This window comes from Miniopterus natalensis, chromosome 8, assembly GCF_054644295.1.
Source record: "Miniopterus natalensis isolate mMinNat1 chromosome 8, mMinNat1.hap1, whole genome shotgun sequence".
NCBI lineage: Eukaryota > Metazoa > Chordata > Mammalia > Chiroptera > Miniopteridae > Miniopterus > Miniopterus natalensis.
The window spans coordinates 19,914,503-19,941,748 of NC_142088.1; the positions used below are offsets into that span (position 1 = coordinate 19,914,503).

Consider the following 27,246-nt stretch of genomic DNA (forward strand, 5'->3'; position numbering starts at 1 on the left):
CCCAGTTCCTTTACCATCCAGCCCTCAGCTCCCGAGGGCCTCCCTCAATGGCCTGGGGTAAGGCAGTTTGGCCAAGCCAAGCCAAGCCAGCAGGCAGGTCCTGGGGCCTCAGGGAACTTTGAAAAGGTTAGCGTTTGTGACTGCTGTGCACCCTTCTTCCCGCGGGTCACTCAGCCAGAGGAAATTTAGTCTCTATTCACAACTTGCTTCCAGAGCTAGAAGAGGAACCCTGACTTTCCCTCCGGGAGTTGGCTCCATTGTCTTTCCCCTCCAAGGCAAGGGGAATCCCCACCCCCCTGGGAGTGGGGAATTCACGGTGGAATCATCCATGGGGGCCAGAGGCTTCTACAAAGGACACTGAGTAACACTGAGAGCAGCCTGGAGATGTGACCTAAAGTGCCCACTGTTTCCAGGTTCTGAGGCCCTGCACTTGACTGGGCAGAATTTTGTAATCTGACATCCTTACGGAAAGAAAAAAAGAAAAGAAAAACAGAGTGTGTATCTGTCTCTGACCTGGCTTATTTGGAATGAGGTAGGCAAAGAGTTTTACCCTTTTTATGCAGAAAACTCAAACTTTCCCATTATAATCGTGAGTTTGTAATTGCACCATCTCATTATTTACTGTGGTCAAAGTGTCAGAAAGCAGGCAGCTGAATGCAAATGTGGAGAAGGGATCTCGGAAAAGGGTGACTCTCCTTGAGACAAAAGTTGAGTTTTGCAGCTATCTACCTAATCCAAGATCCTTTTCTGTAATGTGTTACAGAGCTAAAGATTAAAAAAAAAAATTAAAAAAATAGCTCAGTCAACAAATACTCAAGTTCACTCAGTGCTGAGATTGTCCATAGAAGCTGGGGGATTTCAGCTGCAGTGAATGATTTCATACCAAAGGGCTCGGGTATGAAAAATGTCCACGCCGTGCTTTTCCACTGTAAATTTTACAGCAGCCCTGAAAGCGGAAGAAGAATCTGTACGCATAAAGCTTTTTACAACATGGTGGATTTATCCAAAGCTGAGCTTGGCCTGACCAGAGGTGAATACAGCTCTTCAGTTCCGGGAGTGGGGGGAGCGGGCACTCCAGGCTTTCTCTGTCTGTGAACGACCCCAGAGATTGCAGTTCCCAGAATGTCACTGAGCACCAGGAAAGAAAACTTGATCTTGAACTTTGGTCCAAGGAGCATCAGAAAACAAACAAACAAACAAACCACATTTTCCAGGGATTCAGTCTCCGATGCTATATTTTAAGTTACTTTAAAATTCCTTTCTCTGTTCTGCTCATGATTTGGTGACTGGAGAGCCTTTAAGTTTACGAGTTGTTTTGGTTTACCCTTTTATATGTGGATAGTCTGGTAATATATAGACTCTTTTATAAACCACTTCATTCAGGGCAGACATGAACCTCCCACTCCAGCCACATGGCCCCTGTCTGTACCCAAGCTGTGGGTGTATGTCTGTGGGTTTAATTTTGCAGCAGTCTTGCCAAGGCAGTGTGCCGTCGAAGGCTTCCAGAGCCCTCTGTATGGTTATTTGCGTATCTGTGTTTATGGTTCCTCCTTCTTTCTCTATGAATCTGATCAGCAAACATAGCTGTGTTTGTTTGGATTTCTTTAGAACGTCCGTGCATTTCTTTCATGTTCGGCAGGTGATGTAAACGGTGTATTTTCTCTCAAGACTCCAACAGTGGGTGCAGGGCACGGCACCTGGAACAATGCTGAATTGTGCACCCCTGCACATGCTGAGAGCTGCTCTTTGCAGTGGGTATGATGGCAGGTAAGTGGCCCTGAGAAAACCACTGGGCTCTCACCTTCCCTCTTCCATTCCCCAGAAGTATGGCTGTTGTCAGCAGGACACCCCCCACTGCAGTAATTTCCTTCTTCCCGGTACAGACAGTGTCAGTCCTTAAATGGGGCTCCCCATTTCTCCACACTCAAGCCCCCTCTCTTGGCCGGCACTATTGTGTCTCGGAAGTGCGTGGACTCGCTGCCTCACTCGAAATCCTACTTCCACCTGTCCTCAGAGCCTCAACGCCCAGTTATAATATACCCTCTTGTGTGTTTTATCTTTTAACACCGTCCCTTCAAATCTGCATGAGGGACAGCGTTAAAATTCCCTTTTTCTGTGGCTTTCTGAAGAATGTGGCAGCATTCTTGCGAAGCACCAAGTCAGGAGGCAGGAACAGAGGTGAGCCTGCACGGTCCTGCTCTCTCGCTCTCACTTCCTGTCGCCAGCTCCCTGGAAGACCTTGCTCGGAGCACAGTGGAGCCGAGCGACAGCTTTCGCACTGGGGACCTTCCTACCTAACAGACTTCCCAGATTCTCTGCTTGCCAAGCCCCCCGAGGGAGCCCTCATTGTTATGACCGTAGCATGTTAGTCGCACCTCACTGAGGGCTCACTCACTCTGCCCCAAGTTACAGTTGTTCTTCCGATTTACATATCTGTTTGCATATATTCATCTAACAACATCTACTGTGCCTCTGTTAGGAGCTAGGGTTGACACACCTGTCCCCTTCACTAGAAGAGGGCAACACTCTTTTATTCTTCTTCTCCACTCTCCCCCACTGCTCCCAGGCAGGGAACAATAAGCTTTTCATCAGTGATCTGAATCTTGTACGGACTCAAGGGACTGCGGAGCAAGCTATTTGGGAGCCTCCCACCAGCCTCGAGCCACTGGACACAGACTGTCAGTCCCTGTGACCTCACAGAGTCAGGGGCATGAGGACCCACGGCAGAGGGACCTTCCTGGGACTTGTGTCCTGGGAGAGTCCGGGCTCCCACTCTGGCCTGATACAGTTCCCTTGGCCTCACCCCTTCATTGGACTCTATGTTCTTGTTCTCAGGCAGACAAATCCAACAAATATTTAGACAGAGTGGATATAAAAAGTGCTTTCAGCAGCTACCATTTCCTTTCAAGAACTGTTTAGTGAAAAAGAAAATATATATGAATAGCTCCCCTCACACTGAACTCGACAGGCGCCGGACTTGGGCCTCTCGATGACAAGGCCTCCCCTTTCACCAGGCTCCATCCACAAGTTGCAAAACCTAGGCTGGTGAGGGGAGCACTCGTTAGATGGGGCGGGCAGCCTCTTAGATGGTGGAGCGGCCAAGGGAGAGGGAAGAATTGGACGATAAGTTTCATTTGGCCTCAAGATAATGAGCTCACATATCAGACGGGAGGGCACGCTGCTTGCAGTGCTTCGGTGGAGATGCTGAACCAGCGCCTTGTGGCTGACAGCTGGCTCTACCCAGTTATGGAAATAAGCACTGGCCCCTACTCTCAGTAATCTAAGGGGACCTAATGGAAAGCAAGCTGTCACCTTGACGTGCAGTATTTTACGCCTCCTTCCCCCCCACCCCTTTTTTTTACTGTTTTTCAGGGGGTCAGCTTCATTGGCGTTTAGGAAGTGGGGGCTCAATGGGTAGAAGTGGTAAAATGGATGAGCAAGGGGAAATTCTAGGAACCATATCTGAATTTAACAGCCTCTGTATGACCCCACTGGGAGGGGGCAGGTCACAGTGAGATCTTTAGGGACTCTCAACAATAAAAAGATTATGTTCTCCTGCCCCATGTAATTCCAAATTAAGGCAACATTAAACCGTGAAGTAATTAGGAGGAAGGTCAACCATGTTTTGCTTTTTCCCATGAAGATTACTGTGATTTTTAAAAACACAAAAATCAGATTCTTTCCAAAAGTGGCTTTCTGTTTAATTGGTGCCCCCCCTCTTTTGGTGCCACAAACAATGCTTGTTGGCCTGTCAGGCAGCACCCAGCACTAACCCTGCAACTCGCCTTCTCAAGTTGGGTGAAAAGTTTAAATGGTTTTTCATCTTGGGCTGTCTCCAGGTTCACCTTGAACCCACCTCCCCTCCATCAATTTGTCTGAGAGCATATAACTATTACGCAGTTCCTGTACACTGTGCCCCATGGCCAGAAGCAGATGGCAGTGCCCCATCTTCTCTTAGATGCCCAGTTCCTGGCTCCCACCATGACCGCACTGACCTGTCTTGAAGATCTCATAGCGCAGGGAGAAGCCCGCACCCTGCCGGGCGTAGTCGGATGTGAACTTGATGTAGAGCACGGAGCCCGAGGAGATGATGGTGGGCGGAGCGATGTTCCCACAGTGCTTCCCCAGGAGGTCTGCAGACTCGCTGTCCCCATCCCGAATCTCAATGAAGTCATACCTAGGTGAGGAGGGCATGAAGGGGCACATATCACTCTAGGGAGATGAAAAGGACCCCCTGCCTCACTCCAACTCATGTGCCCTCCATTCATTCCTAGACACCTAGGTGTTGCAGATTGCTAATCCAAGGTCACTTATGTGTGCTTGTAGAGTGCCAAACACAGACACAGGAAGTTGCATTGCTTAACTGAAGCCACAGAGTGAATGAGCACCTCAGCGGATGGCTAGATATTAAGGCCTTATCTCGTGCCCACATAAGAGCAGTAGCATCACTCTTATGAAATATCTCAAATAACATTTTTTCCTTCCTTCCGTAGAACCATTTTTATTTCCATTATGATCTCTCTGAGTCTTGGTAGTTTCCTCTTAGCTCTGTAGCAATGCAAGTTGCTTAACCCATTTGTGCATCCATTTCTTCATCTGGAAGATTAGAATAAAAATATCCACTTCAGAGGGTTGGGATAGAGATGGAATGAAAAAAATATGCAAGGTGCTAGGCACCAAGCCAGGCACACTGGGGATGTTTCAGAGATATTTTTAGTTCCTTGCTCCCTCCCCCACTTTTCAGTTTTCTTCTGGGCCCTCCCCTCTTCTCTTCTCTTTAATTATTCATGACAAAGACTCCCCAAACATGGGCCACCTCCCTCTCTGAGAGGACTCTGTGAAGTTCACATCAGCAATGTCTGGTCAACAACATGTTTTTAAAAGGAATCAGCATCATATCAGATAAGGCAATAAAAACCTTTCTCCCAGCGCAGGGGGTGAATCTCCAGGGACCAGCATCTCTGAGCACATAACTCCTAGCCTCAGCAAGAGGCAGAGTGGGCTGCCTCCCCACACCGCCAACGCCTGAGCTCATTTCAAATGGAATCACACTGGTCCTGGGTGGCGAAAGACATCTCAAAGGCACCCCTGGAACGGTGCACACATCCTGCACCATTGTATCTGTACAGACACATACTTTCAGCCTTGCTATGTGCTTTGGCAATCTTCACTGTGCTCTGTTTGGGCCCCTTCTGTGGGGTCCCAACTGCTGAGGTGGGAAATTTCCCTACCAGCTCCTTTCCAATGGCTGGTCACTGCACCATTATTTACTGAAAATCATCCATCTCCCTCTCCAGCTGTTTGTTTATTTTGCATCAACCTGTTAAAACGACGTGGAAAAAAATCTCTTTCTTTCGGTTAAAAAGAGGGTCTGGAAAGGCTACCGTCCCTGGGATGTGCCTGCCACACACAGGGTTTGTGTGAGCTCATTGCCAGTGGCTTGTTTGAGCAGGAGTGGCCCAAGGCCTCCCTCCAGCCCCTGGGACCCATATTTCAGATTGCTTGGCTATATCCAAATAAATAGGCCCGTGAAAGAAGTATAAGGTGTGGATCGGGATAGGTTCATTCTCTGATCCCAGAGAGCTGGAATCCTACAGCCAAAAGAATCACAGAAGCTGATTAGAGTCTAGGGTAGGCGATGGCACAGTTTCTGCCAGGAGCTCTGGAGAGATGGCCACAGACTGAGGAAGGCAGTGGGGGTGGAGGACTTGTGTGGGTCTGTGATTTCAGTGTGGGAGATGGTGCTGACTTTGAAAACATGCTTACTCTCTTCCAAAACAAAAGTGAGAAGACAGTTGATTCTCAAAGGAAATTCCCCAAACCTTGTGGAAAATCCCTCCTTACTATTTCCACACTAGTCAGTGTGGCGAGCGAGTCACTCCCGGCTGAGTAATAGTGATGTCCCCCAGCATGCCCAGCGGTGAAGAAGCCACATGGATTCCTTACGCAGACACCACTGGTTCACCTGGACTAGCAAGTGCATGGCCCTGTGAGAAAGAGCCCTTCCCCATCCCAGAAGTGACACAACTGGCCTTGGACCCCAACTTAGCCTTATTAACGGGGTGCCCTCAGGCAAGTTACTTAACCCTCTGAGCCTCAGAAATGGGAAAAATAAATGTAAAACAGGGCAATTACAACTTTCCTCCTAGGGTTGTTGTGAGATATAAATGACCAACATAAGCTATAACAGTGTCAGTACACAGCGTGGCAGTCAGTGTGTGCCTAATAAATGTTAACTATGACCTGCTGTCCTCACACCCATTTCAGAGGTGAAGAGGCTGAGCCTGGAGTGGAAGTGACTTTCCCTGGGAGGCAGAGTGAGTAAGGAGAGGTGCAGGAGAAGCAGGAATGCACATCTATTCAAATATTTTGGAGGGAATCTTGACAAAAGTGTGACAAAAGGTAATGTGTATATACCCTTTACTTCAGCAATCCCACCGTTAGGAATTTTTTTTAAGAAAATAATCAGACAATTGTGCAAAGATGTATAGGAATCTTTGTGTCTGGACATATAAGCAGCAGCACATAAAAAGTGAAAAGATGCTTTGTTTATAAACACCATCATATCGAATGCCCAACAACAGAGGACAGGTACATCAGTTTTGATATATGGATAAAACAGAATTCTCTGCTGCTATGGTAAATAGTGCTGTAGGTCTCTATTCTTTGTTTATGGAAAAGAATGTTCATGATATAGTAAGTTGAAAAAAGTAGATATTTTAAAAGTGTGTTGTAAAACTTATATGCGAATATATGTTTACATATATAAATATACATATATTTCATTGCATACACATACAAAAAAGTCTAAAAGGGTGCATACTAAAATATTAACAGTGGGGAGATATATGAGTGGTGGGACAATTGGTAATTTTTACTTTCTTCTTTGTTCTCTCCTATTATCTGAATTGTTTACAATAAGCCTACATTTCTCTAATAAGCCACAAATATATAAAATAAAGCTGCTTCCATTAAAAAGGTTTTTTTCAAAGAAGAGCTAGGAAAAATAACCCAGCTTTCATAAGTTAGCAGATGAAAAAATAAATATCACCATCATCATCATCACCATCCATCTCACAGACTCTCAGCAAGAACTAAGTAAGATGCAGCCCGTGAGAGCACCTAGAATAGTGCCAAGGACATGGACTATGCTCAATAAATACTTAAAAATATTTCTATAAAGACCACCGGCTGGCTCCAGTCTCTGTGGTGCCAATTTCTCTAGGAAGGACAAAGACAGGCCCTGACATCCCACCGGCGCCTCGGTCAGAAGTGGGAGGTTTTACCTGGTTGCCGAATCACCTGTGGAGCAATTTCAGGGATTAGCAGAATCATCGATAAAGCAGGGCTCCCAACAAATGCCGCAGCTACAGGCTGGCCCCAATTTCCTCGATGGGTACAGGGCCCCAGACCCTTCTGTGTAATGCTGGCGGCTACGAAGCCATCCTTACCTACCATCATCTCAGAGTGAAGAGATGCCCTTTTGAAAAAAGTTTTCATCTAAATCAATCCTATTGTACATTTTCTCTCTGAGCTGGTTATTTAAAGGACCCCTCTGGTGAATCCTTTTGTGAAGCAAAGAATCAGCCCTTACTTAACCTTTTAGAAAAGCTGGTTTTTCCTAAGGTTTGCTCGAGGGGAACACTACCTAGAGTTGTGATTTGGTGGCCGACTCTCCCCTCCCTCCAGTGTCTGGGTTCTGCCCTGTGGACAAACCCCAGCAACCACCAGGGCTCTGGCTGGGCTTCTTGTAGACAAGACACACTCCAAATGACATGCTGACTTCACACAGAATGTCTCATGTACCTCCTGTGGGGCTGACTCATTTGGGGAAACTTTTATTAGGGATTGGCCACAGCTGGAGTAAATCTCAGAACTTTCGGTGCTGTTGGGTTTGAGTGAGAGCTTGCAGGAGCTCAGGAAGCCTGTGGCCCTGGGATGAACACGGCTCGCAGCTGAGAGCCAGCGTGTGTTTGGGAAAGGAATCTGGGGTACAAGCTCAGGGCTCACCCCCAACAGTCCAGGGGTAGCCTGAAGAGCCGTGCCTCTTAGAGCGCCACCGTTCACTTTCTGGAAGGACACACAAACCAGCTAACAGACACATGACCCATCATGTTTGCATTTCATTCTTCATAAGTGAAAAAATTCCTTTCAAAGCTTCAGCGCTACCTTTTAGTATTTTATTTATTTACTTACTTTCCTAGGTGGGAGCAGCACCCTTTACTCCCGGTTCATTTTTTTTTGTCTCTAAAACGGTTCCTCAGGTGCTTTTTTGCTTTTCCCCTCAGATGCTGACATCACCCGTGGAGCGTCTGCCTGGAGAACGCTCTCTCTACTTTCTTTCTTGACTTCAAAGTCTTTGTTTCTCCCCCCAAACCCACACTGGGGGCTTGGGGATCTTGACAGTGGGATTAATTTTTAGAGTCCAGGGGAGAGAGATGGAAAAGCAAAGTCTTGTCTCTTCCTCTCCTCACTAGCAAAGGTGAAGAAAGGCTCTCTAGTGCCCACGACCCTGTCCACGCGCGACACCTCCCGGCAGGCCACCAAAGGCTGGTTACATTCACCACGCCGAGGCCTTCTCGCACCACGTCAGCCCCTTCCGGAATCTTCCTTTATGAGGGGATTTCTGTATCACAGGTGATTACCTGGGGACTCTGAGGAAAAACGCTGTGCCCATGCCCTGGGATTTAAGTCTACACATCAGAACACCTGTACCCACCCAAGTCCTGAAGCCATGACCTCTGCCTCCCAGGCGGTGCCCCCTTTCATGCTACTTGTAACATAAAGCATTAGCTATCACATTTGGTACGTGACATGCTTGTTCCAGCCTCTGGGCCTTTGCACTGGCTCTTCCCTCTGCCTGCAGTACTGTTAGCTTTTTCTAATGGCTGGTACCTTTTCATCCTTCTAAGTGCAAATGTCACCTCAGAGAAACCTGCCCTGACCCACCCTATTTCAGATGACATGCCTTCATTCTCTATCTCACCGCCCTCCTATTGCCTTCACTTCTATTATCAGCACCTGTGAAGGCCTAGTCACTATACTTGTTTGTTTGGAATCCGTGTCCTGCAGCGGACAGTGAGCACCAGGAGGGCAAGGCCCTGGCCGTCCCACTGCTGCGTTTATAACACTTGTTCGGTGCCCTGCACATGGGAGGGCTCACTGACCTACCGCTGCGTGAACCAATGAGGGGCTGGAGGTTGGGGCTGCATGTGCAGAAGAATGAACTCTGTGATGACACTTTCCGAGGAACTTAGCGTGTGTGGTCCATTTTATAGTCTTTGCCTTTGTGTTCCAACACATTCACTGAGTTATTCTGGTGATATCTGGAAACCAAAATGTTGCCTTGTGATTAAAAAACACGAAATACAACATTTTGAGTGGAAGAAACATCTCAAATCACGCTGACAGCATTTTCACTATTAGCGGCAAACAAATCAGCTATAATTAAAATGCTGTCAAAGTGATTTGAAATTTTTCTCACACTTTCAAAGTTCCACATTTCATGGGCAGATTATCCAGGCCAGAAAATTTATCACCTCCTGGAGTGCCTTTCTTCCAGGAAGCTCAAAGACATCTACAAACACTGTCTTATTAATCCTTATGTTTAAAACCTGCAGGGAAAATGGGAGGAAAAACAACTGTCATATACAACTTCCCAAAGAAGAAGCTGCTGAGACACAGAGGTTGCAGGGGGCAGTCTGCACCGTGCTAAAGTCTCTGGTTACTTCAGGCCCGAAGTCAGGTTGCCTACTTCTAGGGGTCAATAGGGACATCCCACCTTCATGGAGAAATCAGCTTGCCATCAGGTGGGGTTTTGAGAGAAGCAAATTTCCTTCCCTTGATATCACCCATTTGATAAGCTGGGTTATCAATGGGAAGAGCTCCCATTTACTGAGCACTTACTATGGGCTAGGCCTTCAGTTGAGATACTATTTCATTCAATCCTCATTTAATACACACCATGCCCTGTTCCAATTACCATCCATTTGCAGATGCTGATGCTAAGGCTCAGAGAGGTTAAGTGACCTGCTCAAAGTCACAAGACAAAGAAAGGCCAGAGGCAGGCTTTGAACCCACACAGTCTCACCCCAGGGCACACAGACCTCACCTCTGTCCCTCTGCCTCATTGCTGAATGAGTATCTGAGAACAGAGGGAATGTCAGATTGCTAAAGCACAAGAATATTAGAAGGCACCAGGGGTAAAGAAACAGCTTGGTCTCAGTTAGAGACTTAACAGACTCTTGCTCTTTTTATTTAGCTGTTTTGTTTAAACAAAGCCTATAGGACTTGCCAAAATTAATAGACAAATCACCAATAGAAGCAGTGAGCAGATTTAGAATTCATGGTTTCAAGACTCACTCAGTAGAAATCTAGCATGTAAGTGTTTAGATGGGGTAACATTAATTTTTGTAAGTGAAGTATTTTTATATGCACATATACACCCATATGTGACCATATGACCGAGTGAGCAGATAGTATCCTGTGTATTTATAAGCTCTTAAAGTATGATCTAGAGCATGTATTCTGAAGTCCGTGGACTTTCAGGAGGGTCCACAGGTGAGTTTCAGTAGGTTGGGAACCCCTATAATCACATGCAGAAATTTTGTGTTTGTGTATATGTACATTTTCATAGAAAAGGGGTGTGTGACAAAAAATTAATCTTAAATTACTCCTATACAGAAACATCTGTCCATGAGGGTGTGTGTACTCTGGGAGGTATGGTACACGGGCTCTGTAGACAGGCCCATCTAATTGCTGGCTCCCGATAGTGACATGACTGCAGGCCATGTATTTATCTTCCCTGGGTCTCAGTTTCATTTATAAAATGGAAATGATAATAGTTCCCACCTCAATTGTTGGAAGGATTGCAAAGATACATACAGACCCAAGCACAATGCTACATGCCTTAGAACATGCCTGGGAGACACTGGCTATTTTTATTATTACCTATGTTCTACAAAGCAGGATAGTAGACTTGGGGGAAAGCAGAGTTACATACACATGACACTTTGGAAACCAAACACATGATGATGAAAAGAAAAATCATGAAGTTAGAGAGAATCTCAATGCCCCACAACTTGGGTGTGCGAGAGAGGGTGGTTTCTAAAAATCCTCCTGTACAAATCCAGCAACAGTGCTTCATTCACTTGAGTTTTTGAGATTTCACTTCAATCTCATGTGCCCCGTGTGTCTGAGTCCAGGCTCTGAAACCAGCCTGCCAGGCCGGGGTCAAAACCACCGGTTCCCCCATTTGCTGGGTCCTGAACAGCAAGGTCCTTAACTTCCCTCAATTTGGTGAGTTAATACACATCGACCGCTCAGCACAGCACCTCGCACATAGTAGGTGCTCAATAAGTAGATATCAGTTGTTATTGCTCCCGCTGCTATTATTATTAGTTATCTAACATTATCATTTGTGATCTAACTCCAAGGACTCGAACAGTGGCAAGATTCTACACTTGTTTGTGTACTTGAACTGGTGCCAGTTGTTTTTGAATAGTGGCCGTTTGCAGTTCCATTTTCTTCCTTCATTTCTTCCCACCACAAATCTCTGATGTTCTGAGCTTATTCACAGTCCCCTCACCACCAGGGTCACCATGGCTCTTGAGGAGGAAATCTGACTACCCGGCAAAGGAAGTACGCAAAGACAAAAACCCAAAACAAACTGAAGGAATTACTCCAGAAAACCTTGAAGGCAAGAGTATGGAAACTACAAATAACATCTATTTATAAATGCTGGTTGTTTTTCTGCAGAAGCCCTGGGATGATGGAGCGCGCCCCGGCCGCCTTGTTCCTGACAGAGCAGCCTGCCAAGAACGCCTCGCAACGTGAGGAAGGAGCCCGCTCCAGACAGGCTGTCTGATAAATGTCACTGCAGATGAACTTTCAGAGAATTAAGGGCACACAACAAAGCCTCCACGGCCTGTCCCCTGACCCTCTGGCCGAGCACTGCTTCCCCCTGACCCGGCTCCCCAGCGCGGCACATTCCTGAGGCCGCCGCTCCGCTCCTGGACCAGCAAGCGCTCAGGAGCCAGCTCAGATGGAACGTGTTTGCTTATGTAAGAAATTATTTTCTAGGCAACTGGTGCCAATGGGAAGTTTAAGGCTTTGGGGTAGGCTGTTTTCAGGGTGACTGCTGGGTCTTTCTTTTTCTGCCTGCTGTCCATGTCTAGAAAGTCCTCACCCTCTGCAGTGCGCTTACCCAGCCCCTTGCTGGAATTCTGTAAGGACACCAGAGAGGTAAGGAGGTAAGAACAGCCACAATTTATGTCCATTCACCAGTAAGCTGGTGCTCGGACTCAAAGGGGAACCCCGGCAGGGCCAGAGACTCCCTACATTGTCCTAGCTGGTCTGGGTCAATCAAGCTCACCTGCCTCAGTTTGCCTCACCTCATAAATGGGAACAGGGATCGTGGCTTTGTGTCTCCTAAAGGGAATGGAAGGGGCAGCCTCCCTGCACTTTGCTGGGTAAATGGTTCCCTCTGGAATAGGTGCTCATTAACCCTGGCTCCCAGAGGGTCTGATTGTGAGATCGAATCAGAACCTCCCCATCTGTCCGAAAAACGGGAGCCTGCGGGGAACGAGGTGTGCTGGGCATGAGGGAATCACAGCATCGGAAAAGTCCTTTATAGCTTTCCAGGGATTTAGGATCCCAATCTTTTTTCTATTTTTCCATTGCTGGCATCCAGGCTCCCTAACAAAACACAGAAACTATGAAACTTGTCTGAAAAATGTCCCACGCAGAAATCTAAGCAGGGGACAATCTGGGAGTAGGTGGCAGGTGTGCTGGGCCCTGTCCTTGCATTTCATTCACTCAGAGCTTCAGGTTACAGAACTCAGAGTTTCTCCTGGCTCCAGGGGCAAAGTTGTCATTACTGTGCAAAAAGCACACGGTGTGGGAATGATGGGCCTGTGGTGACGGCCAAGCAGGAAGGGCGGCTGCCACGCCAGGGTGGAGATTCTGAATCCAGCACTCAGTGGCCAGTCAGCTGGAACTGCTTCCGTCTCTCAGCAGCAACTTGAGAACTGCTAGCTCTTCAATGGCCGTGTTCTCCAGGCACCTGGCTGCACGTGGAGCCAAAGCAGTCCTGTCCACGCAGCACGTTAAATAAAGCACTCGCCCCTGCGAATGAAAGGGCTGGGTGGAAGCAGCGAGTGTTTTGGAATGTTGGGTGTTCTGCTGCAGGCTCATAAGACCAGGAGGAAATATGTCTAGAAAGGACACCAGCTTCTACAAGAAAGGGAACCAGATTGCAGGAAGTCTCCTCGCAGGACGGGAATAGTGTGAGTCAGATCTCGGAGGACCTTTATTTATCCCACAGCCATAGTGTGTTGCTGGCTGGCTGGCAGGCCACAGGAGGATACGGGCCCCGGTGGGCAGGCGAAACCCACAGACTTAACCCAGCAGCCTGCCCTGAGGCTTGGCCTAAATCCTGTATCTGCTTGGATCTGTTTCCCAGCAGATAAGACCAAAAAAATAATAGTACTTTCTTACCCTCCTACCACTCTCAAAGGGATGACACATAGACAAATCACTTTGAACTTTTAGATGAAAGGTGCTCTATAAACCTGAGGTCTCATCAACTGTAATTGTTACGGTAATTATTTTAATGATAATAATGATGATAATGGGAGAAAAGGGGTGGGGTGGGAATGAAACCTCCTGCCTTGAGACAAAGAAAACTCTTCCATTAAAACCTGCATCAGGATTCCTTCTGCTCCCAGCACTCAACCATTTCTTTCAAACTGCCGATTCCTGGGCTGAAATATTATTTACTCTTTCCTTCCAGTGAAACAATGATTTGTTCCACCGTTTTCCCTCTTGCTCCCTCTTGTGTGCCTGGCTTCGCCCTGACAGCTCAGCCATAGACTGTTTACATGTCTCGCTCACCCTCCAACGCTCTGGTTCAGCTCCATTGACACTAAAGGCAGGAGAATTCTCTCTGTGTGAGGAATCAATTACTTCCGCTGACACTCTATTACGAGCCCTCACATCTTCAGATTCTAGATGGAGAGTGGGGTGGCGGGAGGATGGCAGGGAATTTGAAGAGGGTGGTGAGGGGGGCTAGAGGAGACCAGGGGAGTAGGAGGTGAATGACAGGGAGGCAGACAGAGACTATTGACTGAGAATCAGGCCTCCAGCTTGTATTTAAAGACAGAAAGATTTCTCTCTCCTTGACTGCCCTGCCGGCATCCGGAGGTGACCACATGGCAGGAAGAGGCAAAGAAAGGAATGAAAAAAGAGAAAAGGAAAAGAATTGTCAAGAATAGCTAAGGAAATCAGAGAGGCCCCAAACACCTAAGCATTGGGACAGCAGATGACGGGTCTAGGTACATGGACACAGGTGTATGAAGGCAGCTTTGGGTGGCAGGCTTCAAATCCCAGTCCTACCATTACTCTCTGTTTGATCTCTCAGGGCCTCAGTAGCCCCCATCTGTTAAATGGGAATAACAGTCGTACCAGACCCGTAGGCTTGTTGTTGAAGTAAAACATGGAAAGTGCTCGGTGCAGTAGTGTCTGATGCCTGCAGAGGGTGTAATAAATGTTTGGCATTATTGTCTAACGGACAGTCCCTCCAACCACCTACAAACATACAGTGGAGGTAGAGCAGAGAAACACATGTAGACTGATAGACTGCCAAGATGCTTGGCTACAAAGTTAAGGGGGGAAAAAATCATAAAAAATCATGTGGATTTTCCTTTATTATGCTTTGCTGCCCTCCCAAAACTAAGCCCAACTCACATTTTCTTTCTTTCTTCTTTTTTTTCTTTCAAATTTTAATCTGATACCCAGATAACACTTTTCAGGGACTTTTCTCTGTCTACTCTGCAATCAACTGAGATGAGCTGTGAGGCACAAGGTCCCCCAACGAAGGACAATTATGGACGCGCTTTTCTAGAAGGAAAGACAAGGGCAGCTGATATATTTCCCCCCAAGATGACTTATCCAGGCAGAAGCAGAAAAATGGAATTAAATTACCTGTTGAGTTTCTCTTAATTCAAAGGTTTCAAGCCCTCTTACCATTAAAAAAGACAAAACAAAAAGAATATACATTTTTCCCGTAGATAGGACTTATGACTACAGGACAACACACACATCCCTTTTTAGAAAAGTCTAATTTCTTCACTTGGTCTCTATCCTTTCCCTCTGTATCCGCTCCACACCTGGAGCTCCCACTGAATTTCTGCAGACACTCTCACCCGCTGTAATTAGATGGGAGAATTACATGGAGTTACATGGGGTGAGATGCAGGCCTTCGGGGACCTCTGGGTTCAGAGGAGGTGCCCAGGCTGAGAGGGAGAACAAGTGGGATTTTGCATTAGAAAATCTCAAGTGATTTTTTTCAATCAGGAGATAAAGAGCATTGTTAAGAAGGACGTCCACAAAAGAAGCTTGCATTTGGAGAGTTATGATTGCAACATCGCCTGTTTAAAAACAAACTGCCAAAAATAATGGCTGACCCAGCTGCTCTTTAACCTTGGTAGGAGGAGGAGAACAATCTGTGGGGTTTCTTTCTCACTTCTTCAGCGAGCTAAGTTGCTGGGTGGAGTCTTTGGTCAAGGCTGGCGAGTGTGGGGTCAGCTGCCAGCTGAGCTTGAGTCAGCAGGACTATTCCCGTTTATTGCACCACATACCTGGAGGGGGATCTGTTTCTGTTATTAGCAGGGTTGTTGCAATACAGAAAAGTATTGCTGCTCACTGGCAGCTTGGGGGAACCAGAATATTTCTGTGGTTGGGCAGGCAGTAAATCTGGAATGATGTCATGAGTAATCACCTGAGGGTCTCTCCTGAGGGCAAGACACCCTCTTGAACCACAGAGAATTCTCACTCTGCTCTGACTTCCAGAGACTCAGGTGGATACCAGCTGAAGCCACACCTCCAATTGGACAATGTGGCCTCCTACCATCTATTCGTATAGGGAAGGGACAGAGACAGTCTTGTGTAGGAGTAAACTGATGAGCAGAGCCTAATCCAAAATCCAAAGTGTTACCTGGACTTTCCCAGGCAACCCCACTTTCAGGCATTAAACTGGGGTTCCTGGACATAGTGTATGAGACCCAGAGACCCTGGCGAGGGAGGGTGGAGGCAGCAGAGGCTCTTCATAATCTCAGTCTTTTCTGCTTCCTGACCACAGCCCCTCTCCGAGATGGTGGAAGTTGCCTGGCCAGAAATAAAATTAAACAGCAACGCTCAGGCACCTCTTTACTAAGAAGAGGGTTTGTATCAGTAAGTCACAAGGATGGCCCTTCAATTACTCTGGTTCCTGAAGTCATTAAATTCTTTCCCCTCTTGTCTTGGACATGCAGCTCTCTGCCTGGACCACCAGCCATACACACACCTCCTTTGCCTGGCTAACTTCTTCAGGATCAGTACAGGCCTCACCTCCTCCGGGGAGTCTTCCCTGATCGCCCCGGCCTAGGCTAAATCTCAGTGCCGTGGGCTCACATAACATATCCATATCATGTCCCCAGTCAGAATGCATGGTGTAGCGGGAGGTGGTGGAGCATAAGAGTAAAGAGCACAGGTGGCAAAGTAGTGTATTCCGACTTTAAAACCCTCTCTGCTACTTGGGTCAGTTGTTAACTTCCCCGAGCCCAAGTTTCTCCATTTATACAACGGAGAGAGTAACAATGACTTCCCAGGGTTTTGCTGCATGAATCAAATGAGATGATGAAGATAGAGTGCTCTGGTGAGCGCCACATGTGGCAGCTTTATCATCAGTTCCCATATGTTTTTACCTGCTTCTTCCTCCCAAACTCTAAGTTCCATGAGGGCAAAGAGTACAATGTGGTCATCACTGCATTCCCAATGCTATTATGCTCAGCGTGTAGTAGGTTCTTAACTATTTTTGGGTGAATGAATAAATGGTTTATTGACATTTTGTGGGTGAGAGACCAAGTCACAGAGAGCTTACAGACGTCCACAGCCTGTGTCTGATCCTTCTGCTATCACTGTGTCACATCACAAGATGGACAAGTACAGAAGACAGCTCTGTCAGTCTTCCAGTGCAGGTTCTTGCCATGCTGACCTATGTCTTGGCATCACAAATGTAAAATATCACCAAAACAATCACCTGCTTAGCACTCTTCAGAACTAGGTGCCCTAGGGATACAGACATGAAATATATGGTCCATGCCCTTAGAGAATTTACATGCTCAGAACACAAGGTGACCACACATGAACCAAAGGCAAGCAAGCAAACCAAGGTGATATGCAAGGCTCTGAGTTCAGAGTCTAGGGTCCATAGAGACCTGGAGGAATCAAGGAAACTGAGGGGAAGAAGAGGGGAACGTGCAGCTGGACACTGCAGAGGGGAGAGTAAAGAGGGCCTGAGCACTGGACATTCACTGGGTCTCATGCAGATGTAAGGTCGTATTTGGTTGTTTGACTGAAATCGAGGGTGTTTACTGAGCATAGGAAATCAATGGTGGCGAGGGGCCAGATTATTGAGATCTGGTCTGTTTCCTCTGTTTACTGTGGTCAATTTATCAACTGCTACCTTTCTTTTTTTTTTAATCTTTATTCAAGGGTATTTTTTCCATTGCTTCTCGGAGAAGGTGGATGGGGGAAAAAAGAAAGAGAGAGAGAGAGAGAGAGAGAGAGAGAGAGAGAGAGATTGATGTGAGAGAGATACATCGATTGGTTGCGACCCGCTCATGAGCCGACCAGGGCTAGAGATTGAGCCTGGAACTGAGGTACGTGCTCTTGGCCAGACGTGAAAGGGGACCCTTCAGTCTGCAGGCCTAAGCTCTAACCACCGAGCCAAACTGGCTAGGGCTCAACTGCTAGCTTTCTAAGATATCACCCCCTATTTCAGGAGAAAGACACATCTTCCTGGATTTGGAGGGCTCCTCTGGCTGTAAATAAACACAGGAATACCTTGTTTATCCAGGACACTGAGCTAAAGGCCAAGTATCCCAAACCTAAAATATCCAGAACATGGGGATAGGGGTGAGCGATGGTTTTATAAGAAAAGATCATGAGTAGCTCAATCAAGGCGGAGGACCCCATGCACTGACGCTCTTAGACTGCGTTCCCTTCCTCACTCTGCTGTGAGCTTGGCTGGCTGGAGCAAAGCAGACATACAGGCCCTGGGGTTGCACTGGCATGGGGCAAAGCTTAGAACTCAGGACCAAAACTTCCCAAGAGACCAGCGATTTTCAAACTTTTTCATATCATGGCACACATAATTACTAAAATTCTGTGGCACACCAAAAAATACATATTTTGCTGATCTGACCAAAGAAATAGGTATAACTTTGATTCATTCACATTAGACGGCTATTGTTCTGTAGTCTGTTGGCATTTTTAAATTTGACAATCTAAATAGTCAGGTATTGCATGTTTTAAACATTCTTTTGGCACACCACTTGAAAACTGCTAGAATAGACAGCAAGACCTCCTGAAGCAAAACCCACACCCAGTATAAAAGTAAAAACAGGTCAGAAGAAGGCTCCAGGAGACAGGCTACTCAGAACAGGAAGCGACAGCAAGAGTAGTGATAGAAAAAAGCCCAAACTTCCCCATGACCAAACACAAAGGTGCTAACACCGTAGCTAATTTACTGTGCATCTACATTAACAAGTAGTTATTAACATCATCACAGTTTTGTAGGTGTGAAACTGAGGCCTCCAAAGTTTAAAAGGTAAACAGAAACTCAACTCTAAACCTACCTAACCTGAACATGACATTACCCACCAGCTTATCTTTTCCCTTAGATTGTGAAATAAAAAAATGACAACAGCCAACACAACGACAGCCATCTGGTGTCAATGAATCAAAATGAAACATAGGTTTTTTGTCAGATAGGCAAAAAATATATATTTTTTGGTGTGCCGCAGAATTTTAGTAATTAGTTTATATGTGCCATGAGATGAAAAGGTTGCAACTTGCTGGCCTAAACCCTCAGGTTGTTGATTTCAAGGCACAGAGGGCCAACTGCACTGGCCAGGACAAACCTCTCAAAAGGTGAAGTTTAGAATCAGAAGCCTGAATCATAAAAGAAAGTTGACTCTCCTTAGTTTTGGTTTTGTTTCACAAGACAGGGAAGCGTGGCTCAGGTTTCAGAAGGTCCTTTATCAGATAACCTTTTTAGAAAGAACTTCTGGAACTTTAGAGGGCTATGTTTGGTAGCTGGAAATTTCACTTAGATGGAGCTATTCTGCAATGCTTCATGGTAAATCAACTACTGCTGTGCTCAACACACACATGAAATCCTTAGTGTGGACTTCTATGTGGGTGTTTAGCCTAAGAACCATTCTTTCAAGTCTCCTTAGTGGTTTCTGCACTTTGTAAAACACGTTTTTCATCATACCCATCTGGAAATGGCCAATTCTTAAACTTAAAAGGACCAGGCTCTTGATTTTGGTTTTATTGGGTGGAGCCTCTGGGCTGGGCTGGGCTGCCATCCGTGCCTGTGTGAGGAGGACTTGTGAATAACCTGTGGATCATATGCACACGGGTGTTTTTCAAAAGGCATATATTTTAGATTTCAGAAATGGAAAAAGATTCCGTTTTGTGTGCATATGTTTCTAAAACCCTTTCGTTCAGCCTGTTGGCTGGTGACTCAAGTAAAAGGCAGCAAGCAGTGGCTTCTTCTCACCACAAGAAGTGGCCTCTCCCTGTTTGCTCAGATGGCCCAAGACCTGCCCTTTTGCCCTCGGGCCACACTAACCTGGCAGGGCCACAGGGTCCTCTGGGTTTTGCCCATAGCTGGTGACTCAGCCCCAGAGCAGCCTGCAGGTGCTGGGGGCCTGGATTCCTGAGAGTGGCTGGAGGGCACTGACTCAGGCGAAGCTGAGGCATGTGAGTGAAGGTTTACAAGCAAATGGAACAAAATTCACAAGCAAAGTTTAGGGGAAAAGTCTCTGTCTGGGGGTTACTCAGTAATGGCCTAGACCAGTGACTTTCAACTGGTATGCCACAAAAAAAATTTTTTTTAATTGATCTTAGAGATAGGAAGGGAAGGGGGGAGAGAGAGAGAGAGAGACATCTATAGGTTGCCTCCTGCACTCACCTTGACCCGGGACTGAACCCTCAACCTAGGTATGTGTCTTGACCCGGAGTCGAACCTGCCACCTTTTGGTGTACAGGACCATGCTCCAACCAACTGAGCCACACTGGCCAGGGATGCGGCAGGTATTTTCAAACCATACAATACCTGACTGCTTAGTCAGAGGCACTGACCCCTTTTCCCTTAGATTGTCAAATAAAAAAACGACAGCCAACACAACAACAGCCATCTGGTGTCAATGAGTCAAAATTACACCTATGTTTTTTGTCAGATCGGAGAAAATTATCTATTTTTTGGTGTGCTACAGAATTTTAGTAATTAGTTTATATGTGCCATGAGATGAAAAGGTTGAAACTCGCTGGCCTAGACCCTCAGGTTGTTGATTTCAAGGCACAGAGGGCCAACTGCACTGGCCAGGCCAGCCTCTCCCATCAGGGCCCATTTCCAGGTCACCAGGCAATATTTGCAGTTAATCCTGCACAGAGGAAGAAGGGGGGGGGACACGGGCTGGCTGATTTTCCGACTCTCTTACTCATTTCCCTTTTGCAGGGATGTTACTGCCGTGTTGTCTCATCAGAAGGTCGGTTCAGACAGTTTTCTCTTGGTGAGCATCCACTCAATAGGCTTTAAGAGCCAAACCCAATTGGAAGCGTGCACCAGAAATGAAAGGAGAAAGGAGGCTGATTTCCTTTGATAGTCAGTGCTTTCCACACCCAGGAGCTCCCTTGGAACAGAAATGAGAGGGGGGAAAGAGAAGAACAAGACAGCACTTCCAGGACTTCAATTAGATTAACTGTTCCTTTCACAAGAAAGTGAAACAAGGCAGTTGGGGAGAAGCCTATTTATTCTGAATGCAAATGGCCAGGGGAGAATGTTAAAAATACCTTGCCGAGTGAGAGGTTGAGAGGGCCGGATGTGTCTTTCTAAATACAAAAATTAATCAGGATGCGAGAGAAATGGGGAGAGGAGGGGAAATGGGGGAGGGAGAGAGAATGAAGGACGAGGTTAAGTAGCAGGGGCTTGACCCCAACAGACCTTTTCTGACAATTTGGCACTGGGGGAGAGAGACCCCAGAAAGATTTTTTTTCTGACCTTCCTGACCTTTCTGGTTCAAGCCAGAAGCCTAGAATCAGGGAGCGGGAAGAAAAACAGGAAGCTACTCAGTGCAGATAAGCTAGCCGATAACCTGTCACTGGCCTACTCCAACCCAGGCAAGAAACTACAGTCCTTCCCCTACAAGAGGCTTCACCAGTCTCAGTTCTCCCCATCGCTGGAACTTGGTCCTGTAAGGGGAAGGGGTACCCCACAGCCCCCAACAGGGCAGGAGCATGTCTTCCTGGCCTTTCACACTGCAAAACATGCTTAACACCATGTTCACCAGCTCCTGAGTTTTTCCTTCCAAAGCCGTGCCTTCTCCCTCTGCCACTATGAATATACATAAGATGACCTCTTAACAATTTCCCTGGGAGATTTGCTGGCATAAGCATAGTAGAATTTGGCCCTCAGTTCAGAGAGGTGCTTAGTCAAATTTCTCTGAGCTCAGACCTGAGCTCTCTGTGCATTAGCTTCAGTTTGTGCCAACCTCCTGCAGCCCAGCCAGAGGCACCAAGAGCAAAAACACCTTATAAAGAAGCTCTTCTAACAGAAATTCTTGGTCAAGTTCACTGGCAGGGAATGGGCAGCCTTGAGAGTCTGTGCAAATGCGTCCAAGGGTGTGCATTTAACTTAGACAAAGAGGAACTGGTGAGTTGCCCTATGTCCTTCACTGAGTCAAGAGATGGGCTGTGATTAGAAACTCGGTCTTATGACTCTTTGTCACAAGAGGCATCCATCCAGGAAACCCCTGGGTTTTCAACAAAGACTACCTCTTGTTAGGGGGAAACCGTTATGTAGGTGAAAAGTAGTCATCTGAGGATAACAATGACACTGATTCACAGCTTCACAGTCCAGCACTGGTTTCGGAGGGTCCTGGACCCAGGCCTGCATCCTGTACCTCTCTCACCAGCTGGCCCCTTGATTAAATTTTCAGTACAGTGGTAGCTCGGGTTTCGAATGTACTCCGTTCCAGAAGTCCGTTTTGAGTTCTGAAACGTTCAAAAACCGAGGGATCAACATCCAACAGCTGGGCCTCAGGATCTTGCCCTCAGTGGAAGCCATGTGGCATGTTCGACTTCCGAGGCGTGTTCGTAAACCGAAGCATTTACTTCCAGGTTTACGGCATTTGTAAACCGAAATGTTCGTCCACGGAGATGGTCAAAAACCGAGGTGCCACTGTACTTGCAATGCCTTGGTCACAAAGAAGGCTCAGGCTATTTATCAGCCATAAGGGGGCACTGAAAACCCATCAGAGCAGTGGCACGTTGTAGATGCTCATCTGGAGCAGACATGACCTTCTACACAGAAAACTTTTGCTTTTGTTTCAATGAGGAAACACTGTAAGACAGAGCCCACTAGATGGTACAAAGCTCATTCCCACTCTTGACATGACAATGCTGCCTGCTCCCTCAGCTAATTTATAGGGCGCTTGTGTTAACACGGCATTTCTGAAGCAGTCACAGATGTCTACATGACCACGTGGTGTCTCCTAAGCCACCCATTTCCACAGTGACAGCACCGATGCTGTGAGACAGGCCGAGTCCCCTCGGGTGACTAACTTAAGTTCTCTGGGCTTTGGTTGTTCATATTGGCAAAATGGAGGCCGTAAGGACCCCCCAATTTCCCAGAGCCACTGTGAGGATGGAATGAATTGGTATTGATAGAGCAATTAGAAGAACGTTTGTGAGATACATCCAGCTTTGCGACTCTAACCTGAGCAGTACAGATACAAGAATCAGTGCAAATCTTTCATCTACCAGCGGAGACTCCAATTTTTAACTGTAAGGAAACCAGCTGCCACTTCATAATAGCCTGATCCTATGCGGCTGGGTGCAGAGGAAGTCCCCACTTGGGGATCTGGCTACTATTTTATTAAGGAAGCCCGTAGGGTTCCTATATGTGGTTGCAGCAGTGGAAACGGGGAGATCTTCAAGGGGGGAGCAAATTCTAAAGTCAAGAGCTGGCGTTTTGTAATCCACCCCCCACCCCACCCCCGCAGGGAATTTTCCTCACTGCCACCTTTTGAAGATAGGATGCTACTCTTCACGCAATTCACTCAAGAAAGCTCTTCCCTCACACTATGGGACCAACTAGGCCTTTCTTTCCCCCTGAAAATGAATGCCATCTTGGGGTGCCTGGGTCCCAGGTCCGGCCTTGCCTTGTTCAGCGGGCCATTAGGTGGCGCAGTGGTCGGAGCCGGGGCCGGAGGGAGTGTGGCTCAAGGCCGCACGGTGGGCAGGGCGGGTGCTTACTTGCAGTCATGCTTCTCGATTTCAAAGTGCGGGTTGAAGTTGAGGACAATCTTCTGGTTGGGTTCAGGCGCGTAAACAATCCACTCGCAGTTCTGGTGGGACGGGTAGTCCTGGGGGTAACCTGGCGAGGTGATGTAACCAGCATCTTTGGAATTCAAACGACCTCCACAGGGTGGGTCTGAAAGACAAGGCAAACAGCCCAAGGAACTTCAAATATGTCCCAGCCTTTTTTTCCCCCTCTCCCCGTTTCTCTTCCCTACCAGTGGCTGATTGAGACTGTTTCACAGACCTTTTATGGCAGTCCAGAAAACGAGCCTACTTGTTCATTCAGTGGAAGAGATTATTTCAGCTCATCTTCGCCCCACTCACGTGACTGGACACACACACACACACACACACACACACACACACACACACGCATGCACGCACGCATGCACGCACACATGCTCCCCAAATGGAAATATTCCACAAAATGGTCATAAATGTTCCCAATCACATGCTCTGGGATGAAAAAACACACACACACACAAGAAGAAAGCTGCAAACTTAACATGCCTCCCTGCCTTTTCCTGTCTCCCGGCCTTGGCTCATCTGCGCTCGTTCAAACCTCTCATCTCTCTCTTTACCTCGTAAATCCTTCATGCACGCCCGTGTCTCCCAGCCCGGCCCAGCCCAGCCCAGCCCAGGCGGCCAGAAGTAACGGCTCCGGGAACTGACAAGAGCGGTTTTGTGGTGCCGATCCACAAGCAAGGCTGGTAACAATTACATGTGATGCGGAGGAAGCATTTCAGCTTTGGGCCAGAACAGGCCCTGGAGGGTGATTTCAGCCTTTTTTTTTTTTTTTTTTTAAAGAAAGAAAAAGCAAAACTCCCAAACACTTAATTCCACACACACCACAAATTTGATTTTTTATTTCATTATACACCAAGTGGAAAATCTGCATAGGAGAATCCACCGACGCTGACCTCAGAGTTTCGACAAAGAGTGCTTTGTGCCGAGTGGACGGCTGTGCTTTTCCGTGCTCTCTGCCCACTGTCCCTCCTGCCTGGTCACCACCACCAGAGTGTGCTGCTGCTTTGTCCAGCGGCCACCAGCCCTGGGAAAGGCGGCTGGCGGAGCATCCCCCCTTCCCTAAGTGCCCCGCTGGAAGGAAACAGCTTCACACGTGCCAGGAGGGAAGGGGGTGATCTTCAAAGGCAGAAACGGTGGGAGATGACATTTGAAGATCTCTCATATCTGGGAGTGAAGTTCTTCAATCCCCAGGAAGGGTTCCTGGGAAATGGGGGGTTGTGCTTAATACCACAGTAGGAGAGAAGACAAGAAGACACAAGAGACCTGGAAATATCCAGACGCCTCTCGGAGACCTTCCTGAGAGCTGTGCTGCTCTTAGCATCAATCACGATTTAATATCGCCATCTGCATGGAGCAGCGTGGGCCCGTGAATTATGTATCAGGGCTCAGCAGCCACCCTCCAGGACGTGGTCTTTCTCCTGTGTTCGCTCTTTGAGGGAAAGGGTCATGCATTTTTTAACTCTACAGGTGCACTTTACTATTCCCTGTGCCTGTTGGCATTACTGTCTTCCAGAACTCTGCTTTAGATTACCAGGCTGACAGGCTCTAAATGCATAAAAGATGGGCCGCTGCACAGTGGTGATTGGGACACACAAATCCACACAAGTAGCCTTTTAGGCATCGGAGCCTCCAAGATCTCACACTGTGCCCTGTTGAACTGCCCGGAATCGAATGGATTCAGATTCCATTTCCTACTGGGTGGAAAACAAAAGCAGGCCATTTCCTCTGGCTCGCAGAGACCACATCAACGGCTCACTAATGACCCTGCACCCTCCCCAGGTCAGCAGGACAATGGGCCCAGCCCTCCAGCCTAGATGAAGACGAGGCCAGCAGCGAGGCCTGGTGCCACCACTTCCTCTGCAGCCAATCCCCGAAGGCTTTCCAGGTGCCCACGCCACTCACCCAAGCAGGGCACCTAATGTCTTTTAGCAAGTCAAATTGTGGCCCTTTGGTTTTGGCTCATATATGTGAAACAGGACAAGAGTGACCCTCAGAGAAGGCGGAGGTGCGGGGCTTAGATCACCAGCTGTCTTACCAAGCTAGGAGGAGAGGAAATTTTCTGCTGACCTTTTCTATGGAAAGAAGAACTCCACCCCCTCAATGCTGCCAAGGCGCCAAGTTTAAGCTTTCAGTAATTAGAGCAGGCACACGTAATCAGCAGGAAAGACAGGAAACTTCCTCATAGGATGGTTTCGTTTCTGACCCACACCAGGAGTCATCACTTCCCTAATGAAGAAAAAATTTAAACTCTTTATGTCCCCTAGCTGACTGCCTGTTCTCCTGGTAAAAATACTTCACTCAAAGGAAAAGAAGTAACCCATTTCTTTTCTTCTGTCCTTTCTTTATCTGAAGAAAATGAAGGGACTCATTAAAATATTTGAGAACTCATTAAAACATCTGCTTTGTTTGTGTGTAGTTAGCCTTGCCAATATCCAAACATTTACAAACTCACATTCTTGTCTGGATGGCACTCACACTCAGAAACACAAACACATACACCAGGTACACAAACACATTAGAAATGAACACTTTAGTTCTGTACACACTTTCGCACCCTCTCATGAGATATCAGACATCACCTGGACAGACAAAGATCCATCAAGATAGATACTGGAATTTCTGCCTTTGTGTTTCTTGGAGAAAACCAAATTTTTGAAATATATCAGTAAAAATTGTAAAGAAGACACACCTAATCCTTCTATGCCTCCTCTTTATCATTGATCTTTCATTTCCAGGTGTGGGGACCCTCCATTTCTAAAATACAAACACCCCCAAGGAGGAAGGACATGGGCTTTCTTCTGAAGAGCTATACCATCCATTCCTTCGGAGGCCTTCACTGTGTTCCCAGTGGAACAGCATAATGGCTCTCTCCGGAGGAGTCCAGCCCGGCCAAAGGAAAGGTGAACTCAAGGACAAAGCCCTTTAGGCCAATATGCATAGACAGAAGGGAAGTCGGCCCTGCTGAAGTCTGAGCTACTGAGCCAGTTTGGTGAGTTGACAAGGGACTTCTTTCTCTACAGATTTTGTAAATAACTTTCACCTGGGACAAACTCATTTCCCAAAGAGGAGCAGGCAAACTCAGGCCTGATCTGTTCAGAGTTTTCTCCTATATCTGAGATGACCAGGTCTGGACAGATAAAGACCCCAGAGGCCCAAGGATGAATGGATTAAAGTGACACCTCTAGACAACAGTATGGGAAAGGGGGTTGGGGGATGATGAAGAGGGTAAACGGGGTCAAATACATGGTGACAGAAGAGACTAGGCTTTGGGTGGTGAGCACTCAATACAATATGTATACAATGATATATTATAAAACTGTACACCTGAAACTTAATATAATGTTGTTAACCAATGTTACCCCAATAAATTTAATTTTAAAAAGTAATCTGAAATAAAGGGAATACTACGTTCTAAAGTCACAAAGGTCTGATTCCCACCCCTCCCATACTGACTACTTACGTGTTTTTATTTGATATATAAAATTTCCCCCTTCCCTCCCTCAGGTGCCCTTGGTTTGCTGGTGGCCTAAGCATTATCTGATTCTGCCTTGGGGTAATCAGGCCCTGGATCAGGTTAAGAAATTTTGTACCCATTCACCTACAATTCTCAGGTACTCTGCCAGCTTCAGAAGGAACTCACCCGCCTACAGAACCCATTTTCAGACAACTCACTGGTTCCTAGTAATATTTGATTTTTAGAAAGTATTAGGAAGGAGTAAAAGAAAATCTTTTAAAAAATCTGGTCTGCCTTATAAGGGAACTCAACTGGAGTTGCTAAAGGATCACTGTAGAGCCTGAACTTGACAACGA

General features: G+C 46.9%; 1 protein-coding gene across 4 annotated transcripts in view; it reads right to left on the reverse strand.

The window, feature by feature from the left end:
- NRP2 (neuropilin 2) overlaps positions 1-27,246 on the reverse strand; it is a 113,290-nt gene that overhangs the window by 74,660 nt on the left and 11,384 nt on the right. For all 4 annotated transcript variants that reach the window (XM_016196687.2, XM_016196686.2, XM_016196689.2 and 1 more), the window contains exons 2-3: positions 23,365-23,542; positions 3,996-4,177 (exon numbers count right to left, since the gene is read on the reverse strand). In XM_016196687.2, coding sequence (XP_016052173.1) covers positions 3,996-4,177; positions 23,365-23,542 — 360 coding nt within the window. The remainder of the gene's footprint in view (positions 1-3,995; positions 4,178-23,364; positions 23,543-27,246) is intronic.